Source organism: Mustelus asterias, chromosome 9 (assembly GCF_964213995.1).
Source record: "Mustelus asterias chromosome 9, sMusAst1.hap1.1, whole genome shotgun sequence".
NCBI classification, from domain to species: Eukaryota; Metazoa; Chordata; class Chondrichthyes; order Carcharhiniformes; family Triakidae; genus Mustelus; species Mustelus asterias.
In genome coordinates this window covers 531,168-556,296 of record NC_135809.1, presented here as the reverse complement: position 1 = coordinate 556,296, position 25,129 = coordinate 531,168, and the positions used below count along the sequence as shown (strand labels likewise).

Here is a 25,129-nt window from a genome sequence, read left to right as displayed (position 1 = left end):
AGTTTGATTATCATGAAATTTTGTTAAATGCTCTAAATATAATCTGAATCATAGAATGGTTACAGCACAGAAGGAGGCCATTCTGCCCATCATTATCTGTGCCATTTCCCACCTTCTCCCCATAACTACACGTTCCTCCTTTTCAGATCAGTAGGTAGTCTCTCAACACCAGGTTAAAGTCCAACAGGTTTATTTGGTAGCACAAGCTTTCAGAGCGCTGCTCCTTCATCAGGTGAGTGCCACGGCAGTGAAGGGGCAGCGCTCAGAAAGCTCATGCTACCAAATAAATCTGTTGGACTTCAACCTGGTGTTGTGAGACTTCTTACTGTGCCCCCCCAATCCAACGCCGGCATCTCCACATCATATCTTTTCAGATCACAATAGAATTACTTTTTGAATATCTCAATAGAATCTGGCTCCACCATAGTCTCAGGCAGCGCATCCCAAATCCAAACCACTCGCTGGTGAAAGGTTTTTCCTCATGTCGCCATTGCTTCTTTTGCCAGTTAACTTAAATTCTTGATCCTCAACCTAAGTTTCTCCTTATCAACTCTGTCCCGATCCATCATGACTTTGAATACCTGTATCAAATCTCCTTTTAACCTTCACTTCAAGGAATACAATCCAATTGAATGGACTTTTCCCTCGTGAATTATTTCTATTCTGGATTGTTCATTATCACATTCCGTCACCAACCTAAACCTGATGATCCAATAATCACAACCCCCTAAACACTCCCCTGCCACTCGATCCACCTCATTCCCAAGAACTAGGTCCAGCAATATTTTCTTTCTCGTTGGACTGAAAACATGCTGCTGTAGAAATTTTTCCAGAACACGCACAAACAACTCTTGCCCTCGCTACAATATTATTGTAAGCAGCATCTTTTACACTACTATTATCCCAGTCTATATTTGGATAATTAAAATCCCCCCATTCTCGACATCTTGATGGCCTATAGACTACACTCATAGTCACAGAGATTTACAGCATGGAAACAGGCCCTTTGGCCCAACTTAAACTCCTAAGCTCATCCCAATTGCCCGGATTTGACCCATATCCCTCTATACCCATCTTACCCATGTAACTGTCTGAATGGTTTTTAAAAAACAACATTGTACCCACCTCTACTACTATCTCTGGCAGCTTGTTCCAGACACTCACCAGCCTCTGTTGAAACAATTGCTCCTCTGGACATTTTTGTATCTCTCCCCTCTCACCTTAAACTTATGCCCTCTAGTTTTAGACTCCCCTATCTTTGGGAAAAGATATTGACTATCCAACTGATCTGTGCCCCTCATTATTTTATAGACCTCCTCGATAAGATCACCCCTCAGCCTCCTACGGTCCAGAGAAAAAAGTCCCAGTCTATCCAGCCTCTCCTTATAACTCAAACCATCAAGTCCCGGTAGCATCCGAGTAAATCTTTTCTGCACTCTTTCTCATTTAATAATATCCTTTCTATAATAGGGTGACCAGAACTGTACACAGTATTCCAAATGTGGCCTTACCAATGTCTTGTACAACTTCAACAAGACGTCCTAACTCCTGTATTCAATGTTCTGACCAATGAAACCAAGCATGCCGAAGGCCTTCTTCGCCACTTTGTCCACCTGTGACTCCACTTTCAAGGAGCAATGAACATGTACCCCTAGATCTCTTTGTTCTGTAACTCTCCACAACGCCCTACCATTAACTGTGTAAGTCCTGCCCTGGTTCAATCTACCAAAATGCATCACCTCGCATTTGTCTAAATTGAACTCCATCTGCCATTCGTCAGCCCATGAACCTATCCGTCGATAGGTTCATGGACGAAAAGAAATTGGTTTAGGTTGGAGGGTCACAGTTTTTTTTTTAACTGGTCGGTGCAACATCGTGTGCCGAAGGGCCTGTTCTGCGCTGTAATGTTCTATGTTCTATGTTCTAATTGATCAAGATCCCGTTGCAATTGGAGATAACTTTCTTCACAGTCCACTATGCTACCAATCTTGGTGTCATCTGCAAACTTACTAACCATGCCTCCTATATTCTCATCCAAATCACTAATATAAATGACAAATAACAGTGGACCCAGCACTGATCCCTGAGGCACACCGCTGGTAAGAGTTTTAACAACACCAGGTTAAAGTCCAACAGGTTTATTTGGTAGCAAATGCCATTAGCTTTCGGAGCGCTTGCTGCTCCTTCGTCAGATGGAGTGGAAATCTGCTCTCAAACAGGGCATAACCCCTGAGGCACACCGCTGGTCACAGGCCTCCAGTTTGAAAAACAACCCTCTCCAACCACCCTCACGGTGGCACAGTGGTTAGCACTGCTGCTTCACAGCTCCAGGGTCCCGGGTTCGATTCCCGGCTTGGGTCACTGTCTGTGTGGAGTTTGCACATTCTCCTCGTGTCTGCGTGGGTTTCCTCCGGGTGCTCCGGTTTCCTCCCACAGTCCAAAGATGTGCGGGTTAGGTTGATTGGCCAGGTTAAAAATTGCCCCTTAGAGTCCTGGGATGTGTAGGTTAGAGGGATTAGTGGGTAAATATGTGGGGGTAGGGCCTGGGTGGGATTGTGGTCGGTGCAGACTCGATGGGCCGAATGGCCTCCTTCTGCACTGTAGGGTTTCTATTCTATGACTTCTCACTGGCTTCTGTCAAGAAGCCAATTTTGTATCCATTTCGATCCCTCACCCTGGATCCTGTGAGATTTAACCTGATGCAACAACCTACCATGCGGTACCTTGTCAAAGGCGTTGCTAAAGTCCATGTAGACAACATCAACTGCACTGCCCTCATCTATCTTCTTGGTTACCTCTTCAAAAAACTCAATCAAATTTGAGAGACATGATTTTCCACTCACAAAGCCATGCTGACTGTCCCTAATCAGTCCTTGCATCTCTAAATGTCGGTAAATCCTGTCTCTCAAAATACTTTCCAACAACTTATCCACCACAGATGTGAGGCTCACTTGCCTGTAGTTCCCAGGCATTTCCCTGCAGCCCTTTTTAAACAAAGGCACAACGTTTGCCACCCTCCAATCTTCAGGCACCTCACCCATGACTATCGATGATGCAAATATCTTGACTAGGGGACCTGCAATTTCCTCCCTAGCCTCCCACAATGTCCTGGGATACACATCTTCAGATCCTGGTGCCTTGATACCTTAATGCGCGTTAAGACTTCCAGCACCACCTCCTCTGTAATATATATGTGCACTCCTCAAGATATCACTATTTATTTCCCCAAATTCCCTAACATCCATGCTTTTCTCAACAGTAAATACTGATGAGAAATATTCATTTAGGATCTCACCCATCCCTTGTGGATCCCCAAATAGATGACCTTGTTGATCCTTAACAGACCCTACCCTCTTCCTTGTTACTGTTTTGCCCTTTATGTATTTGTAGAAGCTCTTTGGATTCTCCTTTGCCTTATCTGCCAAAATAATCTTGTGTCCCCTTTTTACCCTCCAGATTTCTCTCTTAGAAACATAGAAAACTACAGCACAAAACAGGCCCTTCAGCCCCACAAGTTGTGCCGAACATATCCCTACCTTTTAGGCCTACCTATAACCCTCCATCCTATTAAGTCCCATGTACTCATCCAGGAGTCTCTTAAAAGACCCTATTGAGTTTGCCTCCACCACCATTGACGGCAGCCGATTCCACTCGCCCACCACTCTCTGTGTGAAAAACTTCCCCCTAACATTTCCCCTGTACCTACACCCCAGCACCTAAAACCTGTCTCCTCTCGTAGCAGCCATTTCCACCCTGGGAAAAAGTCTCTGAGAGTCCACCCGATCTATGCCTCTCAACATCTTATATACCTCTATTAGGTCTCCTCTCATCCTACGTCTCTCCAAGGAGAAAAGACCGCGCTCCCTCAGCCTATCCTCATAAGGCATGCCACTCAATCCAGGCAACATCGTTGAAATCGCCTCTGCACCCTTTCAATCTTTTCCACATCCTTCCTGTAATGAGGCGACCAGAACTGAGCACAGTACTCCAAGTGGGGTCTGACGAGGGTCTTGTATAGCTGCATCATTATCCCCGGACTCCTAAACTCAATCCCTCGATTGATAAAGGCCAGCACACCATACGCCTTCTTAACCACCTCCTCCACCTGCGGGGCCGATTTTAGAGTCCTATGGACCCGGACCCCAAGGTCCTTCTGATCCTCTACAGTACTAAGAGTCTTTCCCTTTATATTGTACTCCTTCATCCCATTTGACCTGCCAAAATGGACCACTACGCATTTATCTGGGTTGAAGTCCATCTGCCACTTCTCCGCCCAGTCCTGCATCCTATCTATGTCCCTCTGTAACTTCTGACATCCCTCCAGACTATCCACAACCCCACCAACTTTCATGTCGTCGGCAAACTTACCAACCCATCCCTCCACTTCCTCATCCAGGTCATTTATGAAAATGACAAACAGCAAGGGTCCGAAAACAGATCCCTGGGGCACACCACTGGTGACCGACCTCCATTTAGAAAAAGACCCATCTATACCCACTCTCTGCCTCCTTTGGGCAAGCCAGTTCTGGATCCACAGGGCAGCAGCCCCTTGGATCCCATGCCCTCTCACTTTTTCGAGAAGCCTTGCGTGGGGGACCTTATCAAACGCCTTGCTAAAATCCATATAAACCACATCTACCGCTTTCCCTTCGTCAATGTGTTTAGTCACATTTTTGAAGAACTCCACCAGGCTCGTACGGTACGATCTGCCTTTGACAAAGCCATGCTGAGTATTCTTGAGCATACTAAACCTCTCCAAATGCTCATAAATCTTGTCCCTCAGGATCTTCTCCATCAGCTTACCAACCACTGAGGTTAGACTCACCGGTCGGTAATTTCCTGGGCTATCCCCATTCCCCTGCTTGAAAATAGGAACCACATCCGCAATCCTCCAATCCTCCGGCACCTCTCCCGTCTCCATCGACGACGCAAAGATCATCGCCAGAGGCTCTGCAATCTCTTCCCTCGTCTCCCACAGTAACCTGGGGTACATCCCATCTGGACCCGGCGACTTATCTATCTTGATGCCATTCAAAGATTCCAGCACAACCTCTTTGTTAAAGTCCACATACTCAATCTTTTCAGTCCACTGCAAGCCCACAGTACATCCACCCATGTCCTTCTCCTCTGTGAAAACCGAGGCAAAATTGAGCACCTCTGCCATTTCTACTGGTTCCGTACTGATTTTCCCGCCTTCACCTTTTATAGGCTCTATTCCTTCACGTCTCATCCTTTTACTCTTCGCATATTTATAGAACGCCTTAGGGTTTTCCTTAATCCTACCTGCCAAGGCCTTCTCGTGACCCCTTCTGGCTCTCCTAATTTCCTTCTTTAGTCCCTTCCTACAAACCGTATACTCATCTAGATCCCTATCTTCGCCAAGCTCTCTGAACCTTTTGTACGCTTTCCTTTTCTTCTCGACTAGGTCCCGCACAGCTTTCGTGCACCATGGTTCCTTTAACCTACCAACTCATCCCTGTCTGCTCGGAACATTGTCCTGTAGAACCCTCGACAGACATTCCTTGAAAAACTGCCACCTCTCTTCAGTACATTTTCCCGAGAATACCCCCTTCCAATTTACTCCTCTAATTTGCTGCCTTATTATGTCTTCATATTTCCCCTTACTCCATATAAACGCTTTCCTAGCTTGCCTGATCCTCTCTTTTTCCAATGCAAGCATAAAGGAGATAGAGTTATGATCGCTTTCCCCAAGATGCTCTTCCACTGAGAGATTTGACACCTGTCCAGGCTCATTGGTCAGTATCAGATCAAGTACAGCCTCTCCTCTTGTCCGCTTAACTCTACTCCTACACCCTCTATACTCTTCAAGAGATTCACTTGATCCCAGCTGCCTATGCATGTCATGTGCCTCTTTCTTCTTCTTGACCAGGGCCTCAATATCACGAGTCATCCAGGGTTCCCTACTTCTGCCAGCCTTGTCCTTCACTCTAAGAGAACATAGAACAGTACAGCACAGTACAGACCCTTCAGCCCTCGATGTTGTGCCGAGATTTGAGGAATGTGCTTACCTGAACCCTGGTTAACATACTTTTGAAAGCCTGCCACTTATCAGACGTCCCTTTGCCTTCCCACAGACTGAGTAATATAATTGCACTTTTTTGTGTTCCTTAGCTCTAGCCAAATAGGTTCTGCCCTTGAGCCCTCTAACACATTTTCATTCTCCAGCACGGCAATTTTCTCAATCCTGCCACCCCTCCCTCTTTTCTTCCCTTCTGTCTTTCCTGAACACCTTGTACCTATTCATACATAAGCTGATTCTAAAAACACCACTGAAGATGGCACATTATAAGATGGTATTTGTTAATTTCATCTTTTTGATTTAAAAGAGTCCCTCATTGGTCGCAAAATCAAAATGCTGGAAAATCTCAGCAGGTCTGACAGCGTCTGTGGAGAGGGAATAGAGCCAATGTTTCTAGTCTGGATGACCCTTCATCAGAGCTAAGAGCAAAGAAAATCAGAAAAGATTTATACTATTGGGTGTGGGGGGTTGCTATAATAGGACAAAGGGAATGTAAATGAGGATGAAGGAGGCTGAGAGAGGTGGCAATAGTCTCCATTAAATCATCAGAATGTGTGACTAGCAGAACAGAAGTACAGATGGTTAAGGCAGTAACCCTGAAAAGGTGGTGGTGGTGGTTGTGGAAGAAGTGGAAAAATGGAAGTGAGAAAGCAGGATGATAAAAATGGATGAATGAGATGAAAAGAAGAAACGGAATGAAATAAAATAAATGGAAATGGGGGGAAGGTATAAGAGAGAGTTCATACTCTGAAGTTATTGAAGTCAATGTTCACTCTGGGAGGCTGGAAAGTGCCCAATCGGAAAATTAGGTGCTGTTCCTCCAGTTTGCGTTGAAGTTCACTGGAACATTGCAAAAGGCTAAGGATGGACGTGTGGACAGGAGAGCAGGGTGGTGTTGAAGTGGCAAGCGACAGGAAAGTCTGGGTCCCGCTTGCGGATGGACCAAAGGAGTTCAAGAAAGCAATCACCCAGTCTGCGTTTGGTCTCTCCGATGTAGAGTAGACCGCATTGGGAGCAGTGAATGCAATAGACCAGATTGAAGGAGGTGCATGTGAAGCGCTGCTTCACCTGAAAGGAGTGTTTAGGACTTGGGATGGTGAGCAGAGAGGAGGTAAAGAGGCAGGTGTTGCATCTTCTACAATTGCATGGGAAGGTGCCGTGGGCAGGGATAAGGTGTTGGATGTGATGGAGGAGTGGACCAGGGTGTCCCGGAGAGAATGGTCCCTGCGGAATGCTGACGGGGGGGGAGTGAGGGGAAGATGTGTTGAGTGGTGGCATCATGCTGGAGTTGGCGGAAATGGCGGAGGATGCTCCTTTGAATGCGGAGACCGGTGGGATGAAAAGTGAGGACAAGGGAGACCTATCCTGATTCTGGGAGGGAGGGGAGGGGGTGAGAGCACAGGCCCGGGGGATGGATCGGATGCCGCCGAGACCCCGGTCAACCACAGTGGGTGGAAATCCACGATTGAGGAAGAAGGAAGACATATTAGCAGCGCCATTTTGGAAAGTGGCATGATCAGAACAGATGCGGCGGAGACAGAGGAACTTGGAGAATGGTTGGCTCTATTCTCTCTCCACAGAAACTGTCAGACCTGCTGAGATTTTCCAGCATTTTCTGTTTTTGTTTCAGATTCCAGCATCCACAGTATTTTGCTTTTACCCTCATTGGTAGGGTGAATATATTTTTCCCTTGAGTACACTTGCTGAGTGTTGAAAGTAATATTGAGGTGAAAAGTTTAAAGTCTTGCAAGATAACCTCTTGTTAATCTTGCACCTGTAGTTCCAGTGACCCTATACATGATAGAAACTAGAAGCAGGAGTAGGCCATTCGGCCTTTCAAGCCTGTTCTGCCATTCATTTTGATCATGACTGATCATGAAATTCAATATCCTGATCTCCCCTTCTCCCCATATCCCTTGATCCCTTTCGCCCCAAGAGCTATATCTGATTTCTTCTTGAAATCACACAACATCAGATCTATCAGTGGGAGAGCATTTTGGGGATAGTGATCATAACTCTATCACCTTTACACTAGCATTGGAGAGAGATAGGATCAGCCGAGCTAGGAAAGTGTTTATCTGGAGTAAGGGCAACTATGATGCTATTAGGCAGGAAATTAGAGACATAAATTGGAAGGTTTTCTCAGCGAAATGTACGGAAGAAATGTGGCAAATCTTCAAGGAAAACTTGTCTGCAGCTCTGCACGGCAATGTTCTGGTGCGACAGGGGAGTTATGGTAGGTTACAGGAACCATGGTGCACGAAAGCTGTAATGGATTTAGTCAGGAAGAAAAGAAAAGCCTACTAAAGGTTCAGGGATCTAGGTAATGTTAGAAATCTAGAACAGTATACGACTAGTAGGAAGGAACTAAAGAGGGAAATTAGAAGAGCCAAGAGGGGACATGAGAAGGCCTTGGCAGATAGGATAAAGGAAAACCCCAAGGCATTCTACAAGTATGTGAAGAGCAAGAGGATAAGATGTGAAGGAGTAGGACCTATCAAATGTGACGGTGGGAAAGTCTGTATTGAACCGGTTGAAATAGCAGAGGTACTCAATGAATACTTTGCTTCAGTATTCACAGTGGAAAAGGATCTTGGTAGTTGCAGTGCAGACTTGCAGTGGACTGAGAAGATTGAGCAGTGGGCATTAGGAAAGAGGATGTGTTGGAGCTGTTGAAAAGCATCAAGTTAGATAAACCGCTGGGACCCGGATGGGATGTGCCCCAGGTTACTGTGGGAGGCGAGGGAAGAGATTGCTGATACCTCTGGCGTTGATCTTTGCGTCGTCAATGGAGACGGGAGAGTTTCCGGAGGATTGGAGGATGGCGGATGTGGTTCCGTTATTCAAGAAAGGGAGAAAAGATAGCCCAGGAAATTATAGACCGGTGAGTCTAACCTCAGTGGTAGGTAAGTTGATGGAGAAGATCCTGAGAGGCAGGATTTATGAACATTTGGAAAGGAATAGTATGATCAGAAGTAGCCAGCACGGCTTTGTCTGAGGCAGATCATGCCTTACGAGTCTGATTGAGTTTTTAAGATGTGACTAGACACTTAGACGGGGGAAGAGCGGTAGATGTGGTTTATATGGATTTCAGTAAGGCGTTTGATAAGGTGCCCCATGCAAGGCTTATAGAGAAAGTGAAGGGGCATGGGATATAAAGGAACGTTGCTTTGTTGATTCAGAACTGGCTTGCCCACAGGAGGCAAAGAGTGGTTGTCGATGGGTCTTTTTCAGAGTGGAGGTCGGTCACCAGTGGGGTGCCCAGGGGTCTGTTCTGGAACCCTTGCTCTTTGTGATTTTTATAAATGACCTGGATGAGGAAGTGGAAGGATGGGTTGGCAAGTTTGATGATGACACAAAGGTTGGTGGTGTTGTGGAGAGTGTAGAGGGATGTCAGCAGTTGCAACGAGACATAGATAAGATGCAAGACTGGGCGGAGAAGTGGCAGATGGACTTCAACCCAGATAAGTGTGTGGTGGGTCATTTTGGCAGATCGAATAGGATGGAAGAATATAATATTAAGGGTAAGACGCTTGGCAGTGTGGAAGAACAGAGGGATCTTGGGGTCCGGGTTCGTTGGACGCTCAAAGCGGCGTCGCAGGTAGAGGCTGTGGTTAAGAAGGCGTATGGAATACTGGCCTTCATCAATAGAGGAATTGAGTTTAGAAATCGGGAGATAATGCTGCAGCTGTATAGGACCCTGGTCAGACCCCACCTGGAGTACTGTGCCCAGTTCTGGTCGCCTCATTACAGAAAGGATGTGGAAGCCATATAACGGGTGCAGAGGAGATTTACGAGGATGTTGCTGGGATTAAGTGGTATGCCTTATGAGGATAGGTTGAGAGAGCTAGGTCTATTCTCCTTGGAGAGGCGAAGGATGAGAGGTGACCTGATAGAGGTGTATAAGATGTTGAGAGGTATTGATAAGAGTGGATTCTCAGAGGCTTTTACCCAGGGCTGAAATGGTTGTCATGAGAGGCCACAGGTTTAGGGTGCTGGGGAGTAGGTATAGAGGAGATGTTAGGGGTAGGTTTTTCACTCAGAGGGTGGTAGGTGCGTGTAATCGGCTGCCGGTAGTGGTGGTGGAAGCGGATTCGATTGAGTCTTTTACGAGACTTTTGGATAGGTTCATGGAGGTTAGTAAGATAGAGGGTTATAGATGAGCCTAGAAGGTAAGGAAATTGTTCGGTGCAACTTGTGGGCCGAAGGGCCTGTTTGTGCTGTAGCTTTTCTATGTTCTCTATGTTCTAACATTTTGGCCTCAACTACATTCTGTGGGAGTGAATTCCACGCATTCACCACCGTCTGGGTGAAGAAAGGTTTCCTCACCTCAGTCCTAAAAGGTTTACCCCTTATCCTCAAACTATGACCCCTAGTTCTGGACTCCCCCACCATTGGGAATATTCTTTCTGAATCTACCCTGTCTAACACTGTTAGAATTTTATAAGTTTCTATGAGATGCCCTCTTACTCTTCTAAACTCCAGTGAATATAATCCTAACTGACTTAGTCTCTCCTCATATGACAGACCTGCCATCCCAAGAATCAGCCTGGTAAACCTTCGCTAAACTCCCTCTATAGCAAGGACATCCTTCTTCAGATAAGGACACCAAAACTGCACACAATACTCCAGATGTGGCCTCACCAACGCCCTATACAATTGCAGCAAAACATCCCTATCCCTACACTCTCATCCTTTTGCTATGAAGGCCAACGTACGTTTGCCTTCTTTACTGCCTGCTGTACCTGCGTGCTTTCAGCGACTGATGCACGAGGCCATCAAGGTTAAGCCTTGGTATTGGATTAAGATAAACTGCCACACTGTTCACCATTTTGAAGGATTGTGGTGATCAAAATGTGGCCTGCGGACTACACATGTTCTTTGACCTGTTCAAAATGCAAGTCACTGGTGCAGAATACCATGGCTTTGGCTGTATGGCGAACAGGTCAGAATCTTTAATCTTGCCACTCGTGACATATCACAACCAGATCAGCTCCTACATGCGCAGCACCACTCATCATAAATGCGAACAGCGACATTGCGCTTTATAAGACTTATTCCTGAGTAGTTGTTGCGTACAATTTTTTGGATCCTTTCCACTTCCACGGCACGGTAGCACAGTGGTTAGCACTGCTGCTTCACAGCTCCAGGATCCTGGGTTCAATTCCCGGCTCGGGTCACTGTCTGTGTGGAGTTTGCACATTCTCCTCGTGTCTGCGTGGGTTTCCTCCGGGTGCTCCGGTTTCCTCCCACAGTCCAAAGATGTGCGGGTTAGGTTGATTGGCCAGTTTAAGAAAAAAAATTGTCCCTTAGAGTCCTGGGATGCGTAGGTTAGAGGGATTCGCGGGTAAAATATGTGGGGGTAGGGCCTGGGTGGGATTGTGGTCGGTGCAGACTCGATGGGCCGAATGGCCTCCTTCTGCACTGTAGGGTTTCTATGATTCTAAAGGCAGACTCGTCTTCGAAGTCCTGTCCAACTTTTTCCTGACCCCAGACACTCCTGAATTGTTAACAAGCACTGTCCTGCTACACTTGCATAAATCCTACTTAACAGTCTACTAGACATCCTTGTAGATGATGCTCTTCTGGAATTACAGTGTGGTTTTCGGGCTGATCATGGGACAGCCAATATGGTGGTTGCAGCAAGATTACTACAAGCAAAGAGCAGCATCAATATCTATGTATATTGTTAATAGGTCTAACTAAAGTTTTGTGACCTGGTCAACGGCACCAGCTGGGATATCCAAACAAGTAAGTTTATCAAAATAAAGGCATAATTCTGTGGATGCCGGAATCTGAAACATAAACAGAAAATGCTGGAAAATCTCAACAGGTCTGACAGCCTCTGTGGAGAGAGAAAAGAGCCAACTCAAACAGGCTTGTAGGAAGTGACTAAAGAAGGAAATTAGGAGAGCCAGAAGGGGTCACGAGAAGGCCTTGGCAAGTAGAATTAAGGAAAACCCTAAGGCGTTCGATAAATATGTGAAGAGTAAAAGGATGAGACGTGAAGGAATAGGACCTATAAAAAGTGAAGGCGGGAAAATCAGTACGGAACCAGTAGAAATGGCAGAGGTGAACAAAGAACAGTACAGCACAGGAAACAGGCCCTTCGGCCCTCCAAGCCTGTGCCGCTCCTTGGTCCAACTAGACCAATAGTTTGTATCCCTCCATTCCCAGGCTGCTCATGTGACTATCCAGGTAAGTCTTAAACGATGTCAGCGTGCCTGCCTCCACCACCCTACTTGGCAGCGCATTCCAGGCCCCCACCACCCTCTGTGTAAAAAACGTCCCTCTGATGTCTGAGTTATACTTCGCCCCTCTCAGCTTGAGCCCGTGACCCCTCGTGATCGTCACCTCCGACCTGGGAAAAAGCTTCCCACTGTTCACCCTATCTATACCCCTCATAATCCTGTATACCTCTATTAGATCTCCCCTCATTCTCCGTCTTTCCAAGGAGAACAACCCCAGTCTACCCAATCTCTCCTCATAGCTAAGACCCTCCATACCAGGCAACATCCTGGTAAACCTTCTCTGCACTCTCTCCAATGCCTCCACGTCCTTCTGGTAGTGCGGCGACCAGAACTGGACGCAGTACTCCAAATGTGGCCTAACCAGCGTTCTATACAGCTGCATCATCAGACTCCAGCTTTTATACTCTATACCCCGTCCTATAAAGGCAAGCATACCATATGCCTTCTTCACCACCTTCTCCACCTGTGTTGCCACCTTCAAGGATTTGTGGACTTGCACACCTAGGTCCCTCTGTGTTTCTATACTCCTGATGACTCTGCCATTTATTGTATAACTCCTCCCAACATTATTTCTTCCAAAATGCATCACTTCGCATTTATCCGGATTAAATTCCATCTGCCACCTCTCCGCCCAATTTTCCAGCCTATCTATATCCTGCTGTATTGCCCGACAATGCTCTTCGCTATCCGCAATTCCAGCTTAATGAGTATTTTGCCTCGGTTTTCACAGAGGAGAAGGACATGGGTGGATGTACTGTGGGCTTGCGGTGGACTGAAAAGATTGAGTGTGTGGACTTTAAGAAAGAGGTTGTGCTGGAATCTTTGAATGGCATCAAGATAGATAAGTCAGCGGGTCTGGATGGGATGTACCCCAGGTTACTGTGGGAGGCGAAGGAAAAGATTGCAGAGCCTCTGGCGATGATCTTTGCGTCGTCGATGGAGACGGGAGAGGTGCTGGAGGATTGCTAATGTGGTTCCTATTTTCAAGAAGGGGAATAGGGATAGCCCAGGAAATTACCGACCGGTGAGTCTAACCTCAGTGGTTGGTAAGCTGATGGAGAAGATCCTGAGGGACAAATTTATGAGCATTTAGAGAGGTTTAGTATGCTCAAGAATACTCAGCATGGCTTTGTCAAAGGCAGATCGTGCCTTACGAGCCTGGTGGAGTTCTTCAAAAATGTGACTAAACACATTGACGAAGGGAAAGTGGTAGATGTAGTTTATATGGATTCTAGCAAGGCGTTCGATAAGGTCCCCTATGCAAGGATTCTCGAAAAAGTGAGAGGGCATGGGATCCAAGGGGCTGCTGCCCTGTGGATCCAGAACTGGCTTGCCCAAAGGAGGCAGAGTGTGTGTATAGATGGGTCTTTTTCTGATTGGAGGTCGGTCACCAGTGGTGTGCCCCAGGGATCTGTTCTGGGACCCTTGCTGTTTGTCATTTTCATAAATGACCTGGATGAGGAAGTGGAGGGATGGGTTGGTAAGTTTGCCGACGACATGAAGGTTGGTGGGGTTGTGGATAGTCTGGGGGGATGTCAGAAGTTGCAGAGGGACATAGATAGGATGCAAGACTGGGCGGAGAAGTGGCAGATGGACTTCAACCCAGATAAATGCGTAGTGGTCCATTTTGGCAGGTGAAATGGGATGAAGGAGTACAATATAAAGGGAAAGACTCTTAGTACTGTAGAGGATCAGAAGGACCTTGGGGTCCGGGTCCATAGGACTCTAAAATCGGCCCCGCAGGTTGTTAAGAAGGCGTATGGTGTGCTGGCCTTTATCAATCGAGGGATTGAGTTTAGGAGTCTGAGGGTAATGATGCAGCTATATAAGACCCTCGTCAGACCCCACTTGGAGTACTGTGCTCAGTTCTGGTCGCCTCATTACAGGAAGGATGTGGAAAAGATTGAAAGGGTGCAGAGGAGATTTACAAGGATGTTGTCTGGATTGAGTGACATGCCTTATGAGGATAGGCTGAGGGAGCTCGGTCTTTTCTTCTTTGAGAGATGTAGGATGAGAGGAGACCTAATGTTGAGAGGCATAGATCGGGTGGACTCTCAGAGACTTTTTCCCAGGGTGGAAATGGCTGCTACAAGAGGACACAGGTTTCAGGTGCTAGGGGGTAGGTACAGGGGAAATGTTAGGGGGAAGTTTTTCACACAGAGGGTGGTGGGCGAGTGGAATCGGCTGCCGTCAGTGGTGGTGGAGGCAAACTCAATAGGGTCTTTTAAGAGACTCCTGGATGAGTACATGGGACTTAATAGGATGGAGGGTTATAGGTAGGCCTAAAAGGTAGGGATATGTTCGGCACAACTTGTGGGGCTGAAGGGCCTGTTTTGTGCTGTAGGTTTCTATGTTTCTATAAGTTTATCAAAATGCTGCACCGATTGCATAATGATATTTTGTGTGTGTTTGTGTCTGTGGAGTGATATCCGATGCTTATGCAGAATTTAGTGTTGTGGCTCCCCAACACTTCAATCTATTCTTTGCTGCAATGAAGCCAGCAGAGATATCCCAGTAAACATCAACATTAGATTCTATTCAATAAACTCACTAGTGTCAATCCACCAAAGTCACAAAGGCAGTAATCAAACAGCTTCTACACGCAGATGATCCACAACACGCAACATTTCTAGACTACAGCAAACAAATTCTTGAGTGCTGCCAAAAATTTTGGTTTCCAAATCAGCGTCTTCACTTCTGAACTCATGGTTCAGCCAGTACCAGACACAGACTATGAAGCACCAAATATAATTGTTGATGGCTCCAGTTTCAAGGCTGTGGAAAAATTCTCATACTTTGGTAGTGTGCTCTCTTGGGGTGGAAGTATTGATGTTTCCAAAAGTAAGTTCTGCCTACGTCTGACTCCACGATCATATCTGGAAGCTTCCTGGCATCTAGCTGAAGGCTAATATCAAACTTGACAAGATCATTGATTGACCTTACCACCCTGCTGTACGGCACAGAATACTGGCAGTGCTATAGTTTGGACTCTGGATGCTTCCACCAAACACACCTGCGGTTCATCATGAGAATTCAGAGCAAACAACACAAACTTTTACATTGCAGACCACTTCTCTTGGGACCATGTGATGGCAATCATTTAAATTTGGTTCAACATGTTTCGAGAACCGTTTGTGCCAAACCCACTCCATCTACTGTGCCCATGCTGCTGCAGAAACTCCCTGAAGCATCACCAAAAACCAAATGAATTGCGAGTTCTGTGGACATCCATGCCAATCCCACATCAGACTCTTCAGTAATGAGTGGGCCCGCAGGAGGCCATGAAGTCACTTACAACTTGAATATGCCAAGGAATCTACCATGATTAATTCTGATGAGTTTTTTCATGATGTAAGGATGCGAAACGACTCATAGATGGCCCTCGAAGTAGTCCATGGGTTAAAAAGTTTGAGAACCGCTGCTGTAGGAGAAAAATAATCAAATCATTTTTAATTGTTAGTCTTTAATTTTAAAAAAAGTCCCGCTCGTTTTGATTTGATTCTTTTATGAAAGTTATTGAACCAAGGAAGTGAGAAATTTGAATCTTTACAAATAAATTATTTGTTATATTTTATTTCCTACTTGCATGCTGTTACACCTCTGGTGTAACACCAGTGTTTCAGATGTCGATAATGGGCACTTTGTTAATTGTATATATTGAGTGGATGTTAATTGTATTCAGAAAGTAGGACACTTGCCCATGTTCATAGAAACAGGCTGAAAAAAGGGGTTTGGCATAACAGGTGCCTGTTATGTAATGTTTGTCTCCATAAGTAAAAGCTTAGACGTGAGTGCCATCTTATGCTTCGCTGTTCTATGGCTTTCTGAGATCTCACACACCCTTCAAACTCTTACAGGAAGATGTTGGATGGATGCTTTGGAACTTGCTCTGAAGTGTTCAAGTCTCCTTAAGCGCACCATGATTAGAGATGGCAAAGAAATTGATCTAAACACCTCGGAGAACTGTCATGTTGCACTTTTTGGATTACTGCGAGCAAATGCTCTTCAAAATCCAGAATACTACCAGTAAGTAGTTCTTTTGACACTTGATATTTAATGGCTACAGAGGAGTTTCTCGCATTTTGTTGGCAATTCTAATTGTATAGGATAGGTTAAATTTGGCATAGGACTATTTTTAATAGATCAACTTACATGCGTTAATCATACCTTTCTTTGACAGTTAGAAAAGTAAGTTTCTCTGTTATATTATAATGTTCAAATGTGTCTTTTACTGGGAATTATGAAAAGCTATTCATTTAGGAATCTCGAAAGTGGCACAGTGGTTAGTACTGCTGCCTCACAGTGCCAGGGAGCCGGGTTCGCTTCCCGGTTTGGGTCACTGTCTGTGAGGTGTTTGCATGTTCTCCCTGTGTCTGCATGGGTTTCCCCCGGGTGCTCCGGTTTCCTCCCACAGTCCAAAGGTGTGCAGGTTAGATGCATTGGCCATGCTAAATTCTCCCTCAGTGTACCCGAAAAGGAGCCAGAGTGTGGTGACTAGGAGATTTTCACAATAACTTCATTGCAGTGTGAATGTAAGCCTATTTGTGACTAATGAACTTTTTACTTGAGAAATTTGGGAAGCAACCAAGTGTTGTCCACCTGAACTTAATACTGAGGCTACAGCTAAAAGTGCAAGTGCTATAGATTTTCTTTGAAGTATGCGTTCTGTGGTTTCCAGAATTATAAATGCTATAGCTCTCCAGTGATAAAATGATTTTGGAGCTAAACTTGTACATAATATATATCTTTGGTAGTAGAAGCAACAAATCACCTGCTCTTCCAAGTGGATATAAAAGGATTCTTTTTAAGAAGGGCAATGGAATTTTTGCTAGTTTTCTGGCCAATATTTATCATCACTCAGTCCATTTTGGCAGAAAAAATCGAAAGGCAAATTAATACCTAAATGGTAAGCAGATTCAAAATGTGTCCGGGCAGAGGGATCTCGGTGTCTATGTTAATGAATCGCAGAAAGTTGGTATGCAGGTGCAACACGTAATAAAAAAGGCAAATGGAATATTAGCATTTATTGCAAAAGGACTGCAGTATAAAAGTAGAGAAGTGTTGTTGCAATTGTATTGGGTGTTGGTGAGACCACATCTGGAGAATTGTGTCCAGTTTTGGTCTCCTTATTTGAGGAAGGATGTGGTGGCATTGGAGGCAGTTCAGAGGAAGGTCACCAGATTGATTCCGGGGATGAAAGGGTTGACGTATGAGGAGAGATTAAACAGTTTGGGATTGTACTCACTGGAGTTTAGAAGAATGAGAGGGGATCTGATCGAGGTATCTAAAATTTTAAAAGGGATTGATAAAGTAAATGTAGACCAAATGTTTCCTCTTATGGGGCAATCTCGAACAAGAGGTCACAGGTATAGGTCGAGAGGCAGTGGATCTAAAACTGAGATGAGGAGGAACGACTCACAGAGGGTGGTGAATTTGTGGAACTCGCTGCTCCATAGCGCGGTGGAGTCTGAATCGTTGAATGATTTCAGGAAGGAGATAGATATATTTCTAATTTTAAAAAGGGACAAGGGGATATGGGGAACAGGTAAGGAGGTGGATTTAAGACCAGTGAGAGATCAGCCATGATCTGATTGAATGGTGGAGCAGGCTCGAAGGACTGGATTTGCATATCCCTGCTCCTAGTTCCTATAGTAAAGCAAATTATCTGGCCATTATCACATTACAATTTCTGAGAGCTTGCTGTGTGCAAATTGGCTACCATATTCCTTAGAGTACAAGAATAGCCTCAATTCACTGGTTGTATAGCACCTTAGGAAAGGTCATGAAAGGTATATAAAAGTGAAAGTCTTTATTTTCAACCAATTCTTTGATCAAGGAAACCATGTCCAGGAGTGGTTGTTTTCTCTTTGAAAGAATAGATCAGATTTCAGTCATTGTCATATGGTCCTTTGAGAAGTAAGCAACAATTAGCTGAGAACAGAACTCTTAACTTGATCACTAGATTACAGCTCAACATGTTGCTGCTGTGGTGAAGGAGCCATATTTTCCTGTCAGAAAACAGCCTGTACACGGCTGTGATGCTTCTGCAGTTGCATCTACAGCCAGTGGGAGTTCCTCCGAGCAGCAATGCATCCAAAAACTGCACACTCTTGCTTTTTGGTTATGTTTGAGGTTTTAGTGTGCTGTCGAAAGGCTTGTGTAGTTAATTGTCTTCTGACGATGTAAGTGCAGTTTTGAGGAAATTCTGCAATCCCACTACAGAGTTGTTTAATTGAGGCCCTGTCTCCATGTTCTAGCAGTTCAGGTGGGCATTCAAGACCTGGCACTCATTGAAAAGTAGCCAGTTCTTTCAGTATCCTGGCTCACATTTCTATAGTAAGAAGTCTCACAACACCAGGTTAAAGTCCAACAGGTTTATTTGGTAGCAAATGCCATAAGCTTTCGGAGCGCTGCTCCTTCGTCAGATGGAGTGGAAATGTGATCTCAAACAGTGCACAGAGACACAAAATCAAGTTACAGAATACTGATTAGAATGCGAATCCCTACAGCCAGCCAGGTCTTAAAGATACAGACAATGTGGGTGGAGGGAGCATTAAGCACAGGTTAAAGAGATGTATATTGTCTCCAGACAGGACAGCCTGCAAGTCCAGGAGGCAAGCTGTGGGGGTTACTGATAATGTGACATAAATCCAACATCCCGGTTTAGGCCGTCCTCGTGTGCGGAACTTGGCTATCAGTTTCTGCTCAGCGACTCTGCGCTGTCGTGTGTCGTGAAGGCCGCCTTGGAGAACGCTTACCTGAAGATCCGAGGCTGAATGCCCGTGACTGCTGAAGTGCTCCCCCACAGGAACAATCAAGTTCTGTAACTTGATTTTGTGTCTCTGTGCACTGTTTGAGAGCACATTTCCACTCCATCTGACGAAGGAGCAGCGATCCAAAAGCTTATGGTATTTGCTACCAAATTAACCTGTTGGACTTTAACCTGGTGTTGTGAGACTTCTTACTGTGTTCACCCCAGTCCAACGCCGGCATCTCCACATCATCACATTTCTATGTCAGCCAGTGCCACCAAAAAAATAAGAATGGGATGCGTAGATTAGAGGGATTAGTGGGTAAAATATGTAGGGATATGGGGGGAGGGCCTGGGCGGGATTGTGGTCGGTGCAGACTCGATGGACCGAATGGCCTCTTTCTGTACTGTAGGGTTTCTATGATTTCTATGAAATGAGCTGCTCATTCACCTTGTTTTTACTGAGCAGAATGATTATCTTATCCCTGTATACGTGACTTCATTTTGAAGGTTGGTGGAAAGAGTTAAAAATTATACCAGTTTAGAAATCACATACACAGCTAGCTGTTATACTCAATCACAGAGGAGCTCTGAGAAACCTGGTGCCTTTATTCGAAGCACACCTAGGTAAGAGTCAAAGACCACAAAACTCCCAATTACAAGAAAGGCTTCAGTCACACAATATACGCACAAGATGTCCATTTAATCATGTGCAGCTTGTTAGTATCTGTTATAACAAGGAATATTGAACATGGGAGGTTGAGATACCATTGGTCAGACATATAACTATCATTCTCGTGTCTGGAGGGTGGTAGATGAGCAAAGAAGAAACACTTGTTTGATATAATTAGGTTGATGTGCACAAGTTGCAATTGGACAGCTATACCCTTATGTTTTACCTTAAAAAATCCTAACTATTAGTTGTCATAGATAATTTCTGAACAGATGTAAACCTTTGGTATATGCTAATTACTTGCAACCGAATCTGAAAGTATAACTCTGGTAATGCTTCATTCAGGGCTGTGTAATCCGCCACCAGTTTGAGTACCAGATCCCTTGCTGCAGCACAAAATAAAGGCCGATTTTAAACTCTGAACATCTCTGTCTAGTCACTCAAACAAAGAACAGTACAGCACAGGAAACAGGCCCATCGGCCCTCCAAGCCTGTGCCGCTCCTTGGTCCAACTAGACCAATCGTTTGTATCCCTCCATTCCCAGGCTGCTCATGTGACTATCCAGGTAAGTCTTAAACGATGTCAGCGTGCCTGCCTCCACCACCCTACTTGGCAGCGCATTCCAGGCCTCAACGGGGACAAAGTCTGAAAGTAGCCGGACAACTCTTTTTGTCCTGCAACATTGGTTCATTGTGTCAGTGATTTAAATATAGAACATAGTGGAAATTATAACCTGGATTGTGTGGTAGTAATGATGAAGAATCTGTCAGCATTTGCCAGCATTACTCCAATGATGTAGACAGCAACATTGAGAGCCCTCGCAAGTACACAGTAACGAGAAAATCCAGAAATGGTCATAGTCACAGTGTCATCATGGCACAGAGGAGTGTCTGCCAGTTGTCCATAGATCAATCCAATCAGCCCCATTCCCCACTCTATACCCATAGCCCAGCAAGTTTATTTTGTTTAGATGCCTTACAACTTTTGAAATCATCCAAGTCATAGGGTAATTTGTGGCAAAGAAGGAGACCATTCATCCCATTGAACCTATTTCATGACTTGTGCAGTATCTTCTTCCTTTGTAAAGACAGGTACAAAGTATTAATTCAGCCATACCCTGTGGCCTCTTGAGTAAATCCTCTTTTGGTCCCTAACTAGTTCCTCTTGTTTTACCATCCGTTTACTATTTGTGTGCTCACAGAAGATCTTTGGATTCCCTTTTATGTTCGCTGCCAGTCTCTTCTCGTACTCCCTCTTTTGCTTCTTTTGGGTGCTTTTTCAATTCCACTCTGAGCCTTCTATATTGAGCCTGATTTTTAATTGTATTGCTAACCTGACATCTGTTATATGGACAGTTTTTGTTCATTTTACTCTATCTTTTTCATGATCTAAGGAGTTCAGGATTTGTTTACCTTTCCCTGTCATGGATTTATAGCTTGACTGTACCTGAACTCTCTCCTTAAAAGGCAGCCCACCCTTCAGTTATAATTTTGCCTGTCTATCTTTGCTTCCAATTTATCAGGTCCAGATTCATTCTTCCTCCATTGGCGTGGCTTTTTCCCAGTTAATTATTCATACATTGGATTGTTCCTTTTCCCTTTTCCCTAGCCAACCTAAATTTTATGATACAATGATCACTGTCCCTAATTTTCCCCTGTTGGCACTTGCTCCACCTCATTCTCAAGAACCAGGTCAAGCAGTGTCTCCTTTGTCATTGAACTGGGAACATACTGCTGTCGAAAATTTTCCTGAATACAATCTAGGAACTCCTGCCTCTCTCTGCCCTTTACACTACTATTATCTCAGCTTATATTAGGGTAATTGAAGTCCCCCATTATAACTTTATCATTCTTGCATTACTTTGTAATTTCCTTTCAAATTTGTTTCCACTACATCTTTCCCATATTTGGTAGCCGAGAGATTAAACACCAAGCAATGTAAATGTACTCTTTTTTTCCCTTGGCTCTTGTCAAATAGATTCTATCATTGCATCCACCTCAACAGCGAATTCAACAGCATCAGATGATTAGCTCTACCCCACCTCGACCCCCTTGTTTTCATTTTATTTAAATTTTAACTGTTCTCTACCTTTTATTTCTTTATTGTCTTTCTTTATTTCTCTTTTCCCTCCCCACTCTTTCCCCCTATTTTATCCTCCTTATCTTACCTTTTTCCCCTTTGCTTCCCTTTTTCTCAATTTTACCTCTCTCCCACCCATCCCCCCATCTCCCACACCTTCATCTGTCACAGTTTACCCTCTGATTTCAGCTTCTCTGCATTGGCCTTTCACACCTTCTATTCTACCTGTGGACTGCCATTAGCAGCCGTTCCCTTTGTTTTTGTGGCTATGACTCATCTTTCATTCCCTCACCCCATGGTATAAATATCTTCCGCGTTCTATGCCTTTTAGCTTTGACAAAGGGTCACCTGGACTCGAAACGTCAGCTCTTTTCTCGCCTTGCAGATGCTGCCAGACCTGCTGAGATTTTCCAGCATTTTCTCTTTTGGTTTCAGATTCTGTCATTGACCTCTCTTTCTCCAGCACTGCAATGCTCTCCTTAATCAATACTGCCACTCCTCCTCCTTTTCTTCCTTTCTATCTTTCCTGAATGCCTTGTATCCAAGAGTATTAAAAGCAATAGACCTGAGGATTGGGAGCAGTTTAAAAATCATCAAAAGAAGACCGGGCGAATGATTAAAAAGGGGCTATAGAGTATTAAAGTAAACTGGCAGGGAATATAAAAGCTGCCTGTTAAGTTCCTATAGATATGTAAAGAGAAAAAGATTGACAAAAACAAATGTAGGCCCCTTACAACCAGAAACGGGGAGAAATCATAACGGGGAACAAAGAAATGCCCAAGGAACTAAATTCGTCCTTTGTTTCTGTCTTCACAAAGCAAGACATGAATAATGTACCAGAAGTTCTGAGAGGAACAAGTTTTGATGAGGAGTTGAAGGAAATCAGCATCAGTAGAGAAATGGTTTTGGAGAAATTGATGGGACGAAAGGTGGATAAATCTCCAGGGCCTGATAATCTTCACCCCAGAGTACTTAAGTACATAGAACATTACAGCGCAGTACAGGCCCTTCGGCCCTCGATGTTGCGCCGACCAGTGGAACCAATCTAAAGCCCCTCTTTAAGGAAGCGGTCCAGAAATAGTAGATCCATTGGTGGTCATTTTCCAAAACTCTTTGGACTCTGGACTGGTTCCTACAGATTGGGGGGTAGCTAATGTAATCCCGCTATTCAAAAAGGTAGGTAGAGAGAAAACAGGGAACGAGAGACAAGAAAACCTAATGTCAATACTAGAAAGAACAAAAGAACAAAGAGCAGTACAGCACAGGAACAGGCCCTTCTGCCCTCCAAGCCTATGCCAATTATGATGCCCTAACTAAACTAAAAATAAAAGTTTCTGCCCTTACTTGGTCCATATCCCTCTATTCCCTCCCTATTCATGTATCCATCTAGATACCTCTTGCATGTTGCAAATGTGCCTGCTTCTACCACTTCCTCTGGCAGCACATTCCAGGCACCCACCACTCTCTGCATGAAAAACTTCCCCCGCACATCTTCCTTAAACTGGGGAACTGCTAGAGTCCATTATCAAGAATTTCATAACTCAGCACTTGGAGAGATTTGATTTGATTTATTATCATCACATAGATTACTATACAGTGTAAAGTATTGGTTCTTGCGCGCTACACAGACAGAGCATACCATACATAGAGAAAGAAGGAAAGGAGAGAATGCAGAATGTAGTGTTATAGTCATCGCTAGGGTGCAGAGAAAGATCAACTTAATAAGAACATAAGAACAGAAGAAATAGGAGCAGGAGTAGGCCATCTAGCCCCTCGAGCCTGCCCCGCCATTCAATAAGATCATGGCTGATCTGAAGTGGATCAGTTCCACTTACCCGCCTGATCCCTATAACCCCTAATTCCCTTACCGATCAGGAATCCATCTATCCGTGATTTAAACATATTCAACGAGGTAGCCTCCACCACTTCAGTGGGCAGAGAATTCCAGAGATTCACCACCCTCTGAGAGAAGACGTTCCTCCCCAACTCTGTCCTAAACTGACCCCCCTTTATTTTGAGGCTGTGCCCTCTAGTTCTAGCTTCCTTTCTAAGTGGAAAGAATCTCTCCACCTCTACCCTATCCAGCCCCTTCATTATCTTATAGATCTCTATAAGATCCTGCCTCAGCCTTCTAAATTCCAACGAGTACAAACCCAATCTGCTCAGTCTCTCCTCATAATCAACACCCCTCATCTCTGGTATCAACCTGGTGAACCTTCTCTGCACTCCCTCCAAGGCCAATATATCCTTCCGCAAATAAGGGGACCAATACTGCACACAGTATTCCAGCTGCGGCCTCACCAATGCCCTGTGCAGATGCAGCAAGACATCTCTGCTTTTATATTCTATCCCCCTTGCGATATAGGCCAACATCCCATTTGCCTTCTTGATCACCTGTTGCACCTGCAGACTGGGTTTTTGCGTCCCTTTGCACAGTAGTATGTTGTAATTTTTTTCCATTTAGATAGTAATCCCATTTGCTATTATTTCCTCCAAAGTGAATAACCTCGCATTTGTCAACGTTATACTCCATCTGCCAGATCCTCGCCCACTCACTCAGCCTGTCCAAATCTCTCTGCAGACCTACGCCCTCCACACGATTCACTTTTCCACTTATCTTTGTGTCGTCTGCAAATTTTGTTACCCTACAGTCAGTCCACTCCTCCAGATCGTCTATATAAATGGTAAATAGTTGAGGCCCCAGTACCGATCCCTGCGGCACGCCACTAGTTACCATCTGCCAACCAGAAAAGCACCCATTTATTCCGACTCTCTGCTTCCTGTCGGATAGCCAATGCCCAATCCACGCTAACACCCTACCCCCAACTCCGTGTGACCCAATCTTCTTCAGCAACCTTTTGTGAGGCACCTTATCAAACGCCTTTTGGAAATCCAAAAACACCGCATCCACCGGTTCCCCTCCGTCAACCGCACTAGGCACATCTTCATAAAAATCCAACAAGTTCGTCAAGCACGACTTTCCCCTCATGAATCCATGCTGCGTCTGCTTAATCGAACCATTCTTATCCAGGTGGCCTGCTATTTCTTCTTTAATGATGGATTCCAGCATTTTCCCAACTACAGACGTTAAGCTAACTGGCCTGTAGTTACCCGCCTTTTGTCTATTTCCTTTTTTAAACAGCGGCGTAACATTAGCCGTTTTCCAATCCGCCGGCACTACCCCAGAATCCAAGGAATTTTGATAAATAACCACTAATGCATCCGCTATTACCTCTGACATTTCTTTCAGTACCCTGGGATGTATTCCATCCGGGCCCGGGGACTTGTCCACCTTCAGTCCCGTTAGTCTACCAAGCACTGCCTCCCTGGTAAC

At 44.9% G+C, this 25,129-nt stretch overlaps 1 protein-coding gene across 3 annotated transcripts in view; it reads left to right on the top strand.

Moving 5' to 3' along the window:
• osbpl8 (oxysterol binding protein-like 8) overlaps nt 1-25,129 on the top strand; it is a 314,521-nt gene that overhangs the window by 191,377 nt on the left and 98,015 nt on the right. For all 3 annotated transcript variants that reach the window (XM_078219490.1, XM_078219489.1, XM_078219491.1), the window contains one exon: nt 16,149-16,317. In XM_078219490.1, the coding sequence (XP_078075616.1) occupies nt 16,149-16,317 (169 nt within the window). The remainder of the gene's footprint in view (nt 1-16,148; nt 16,318-25,129) is intronic.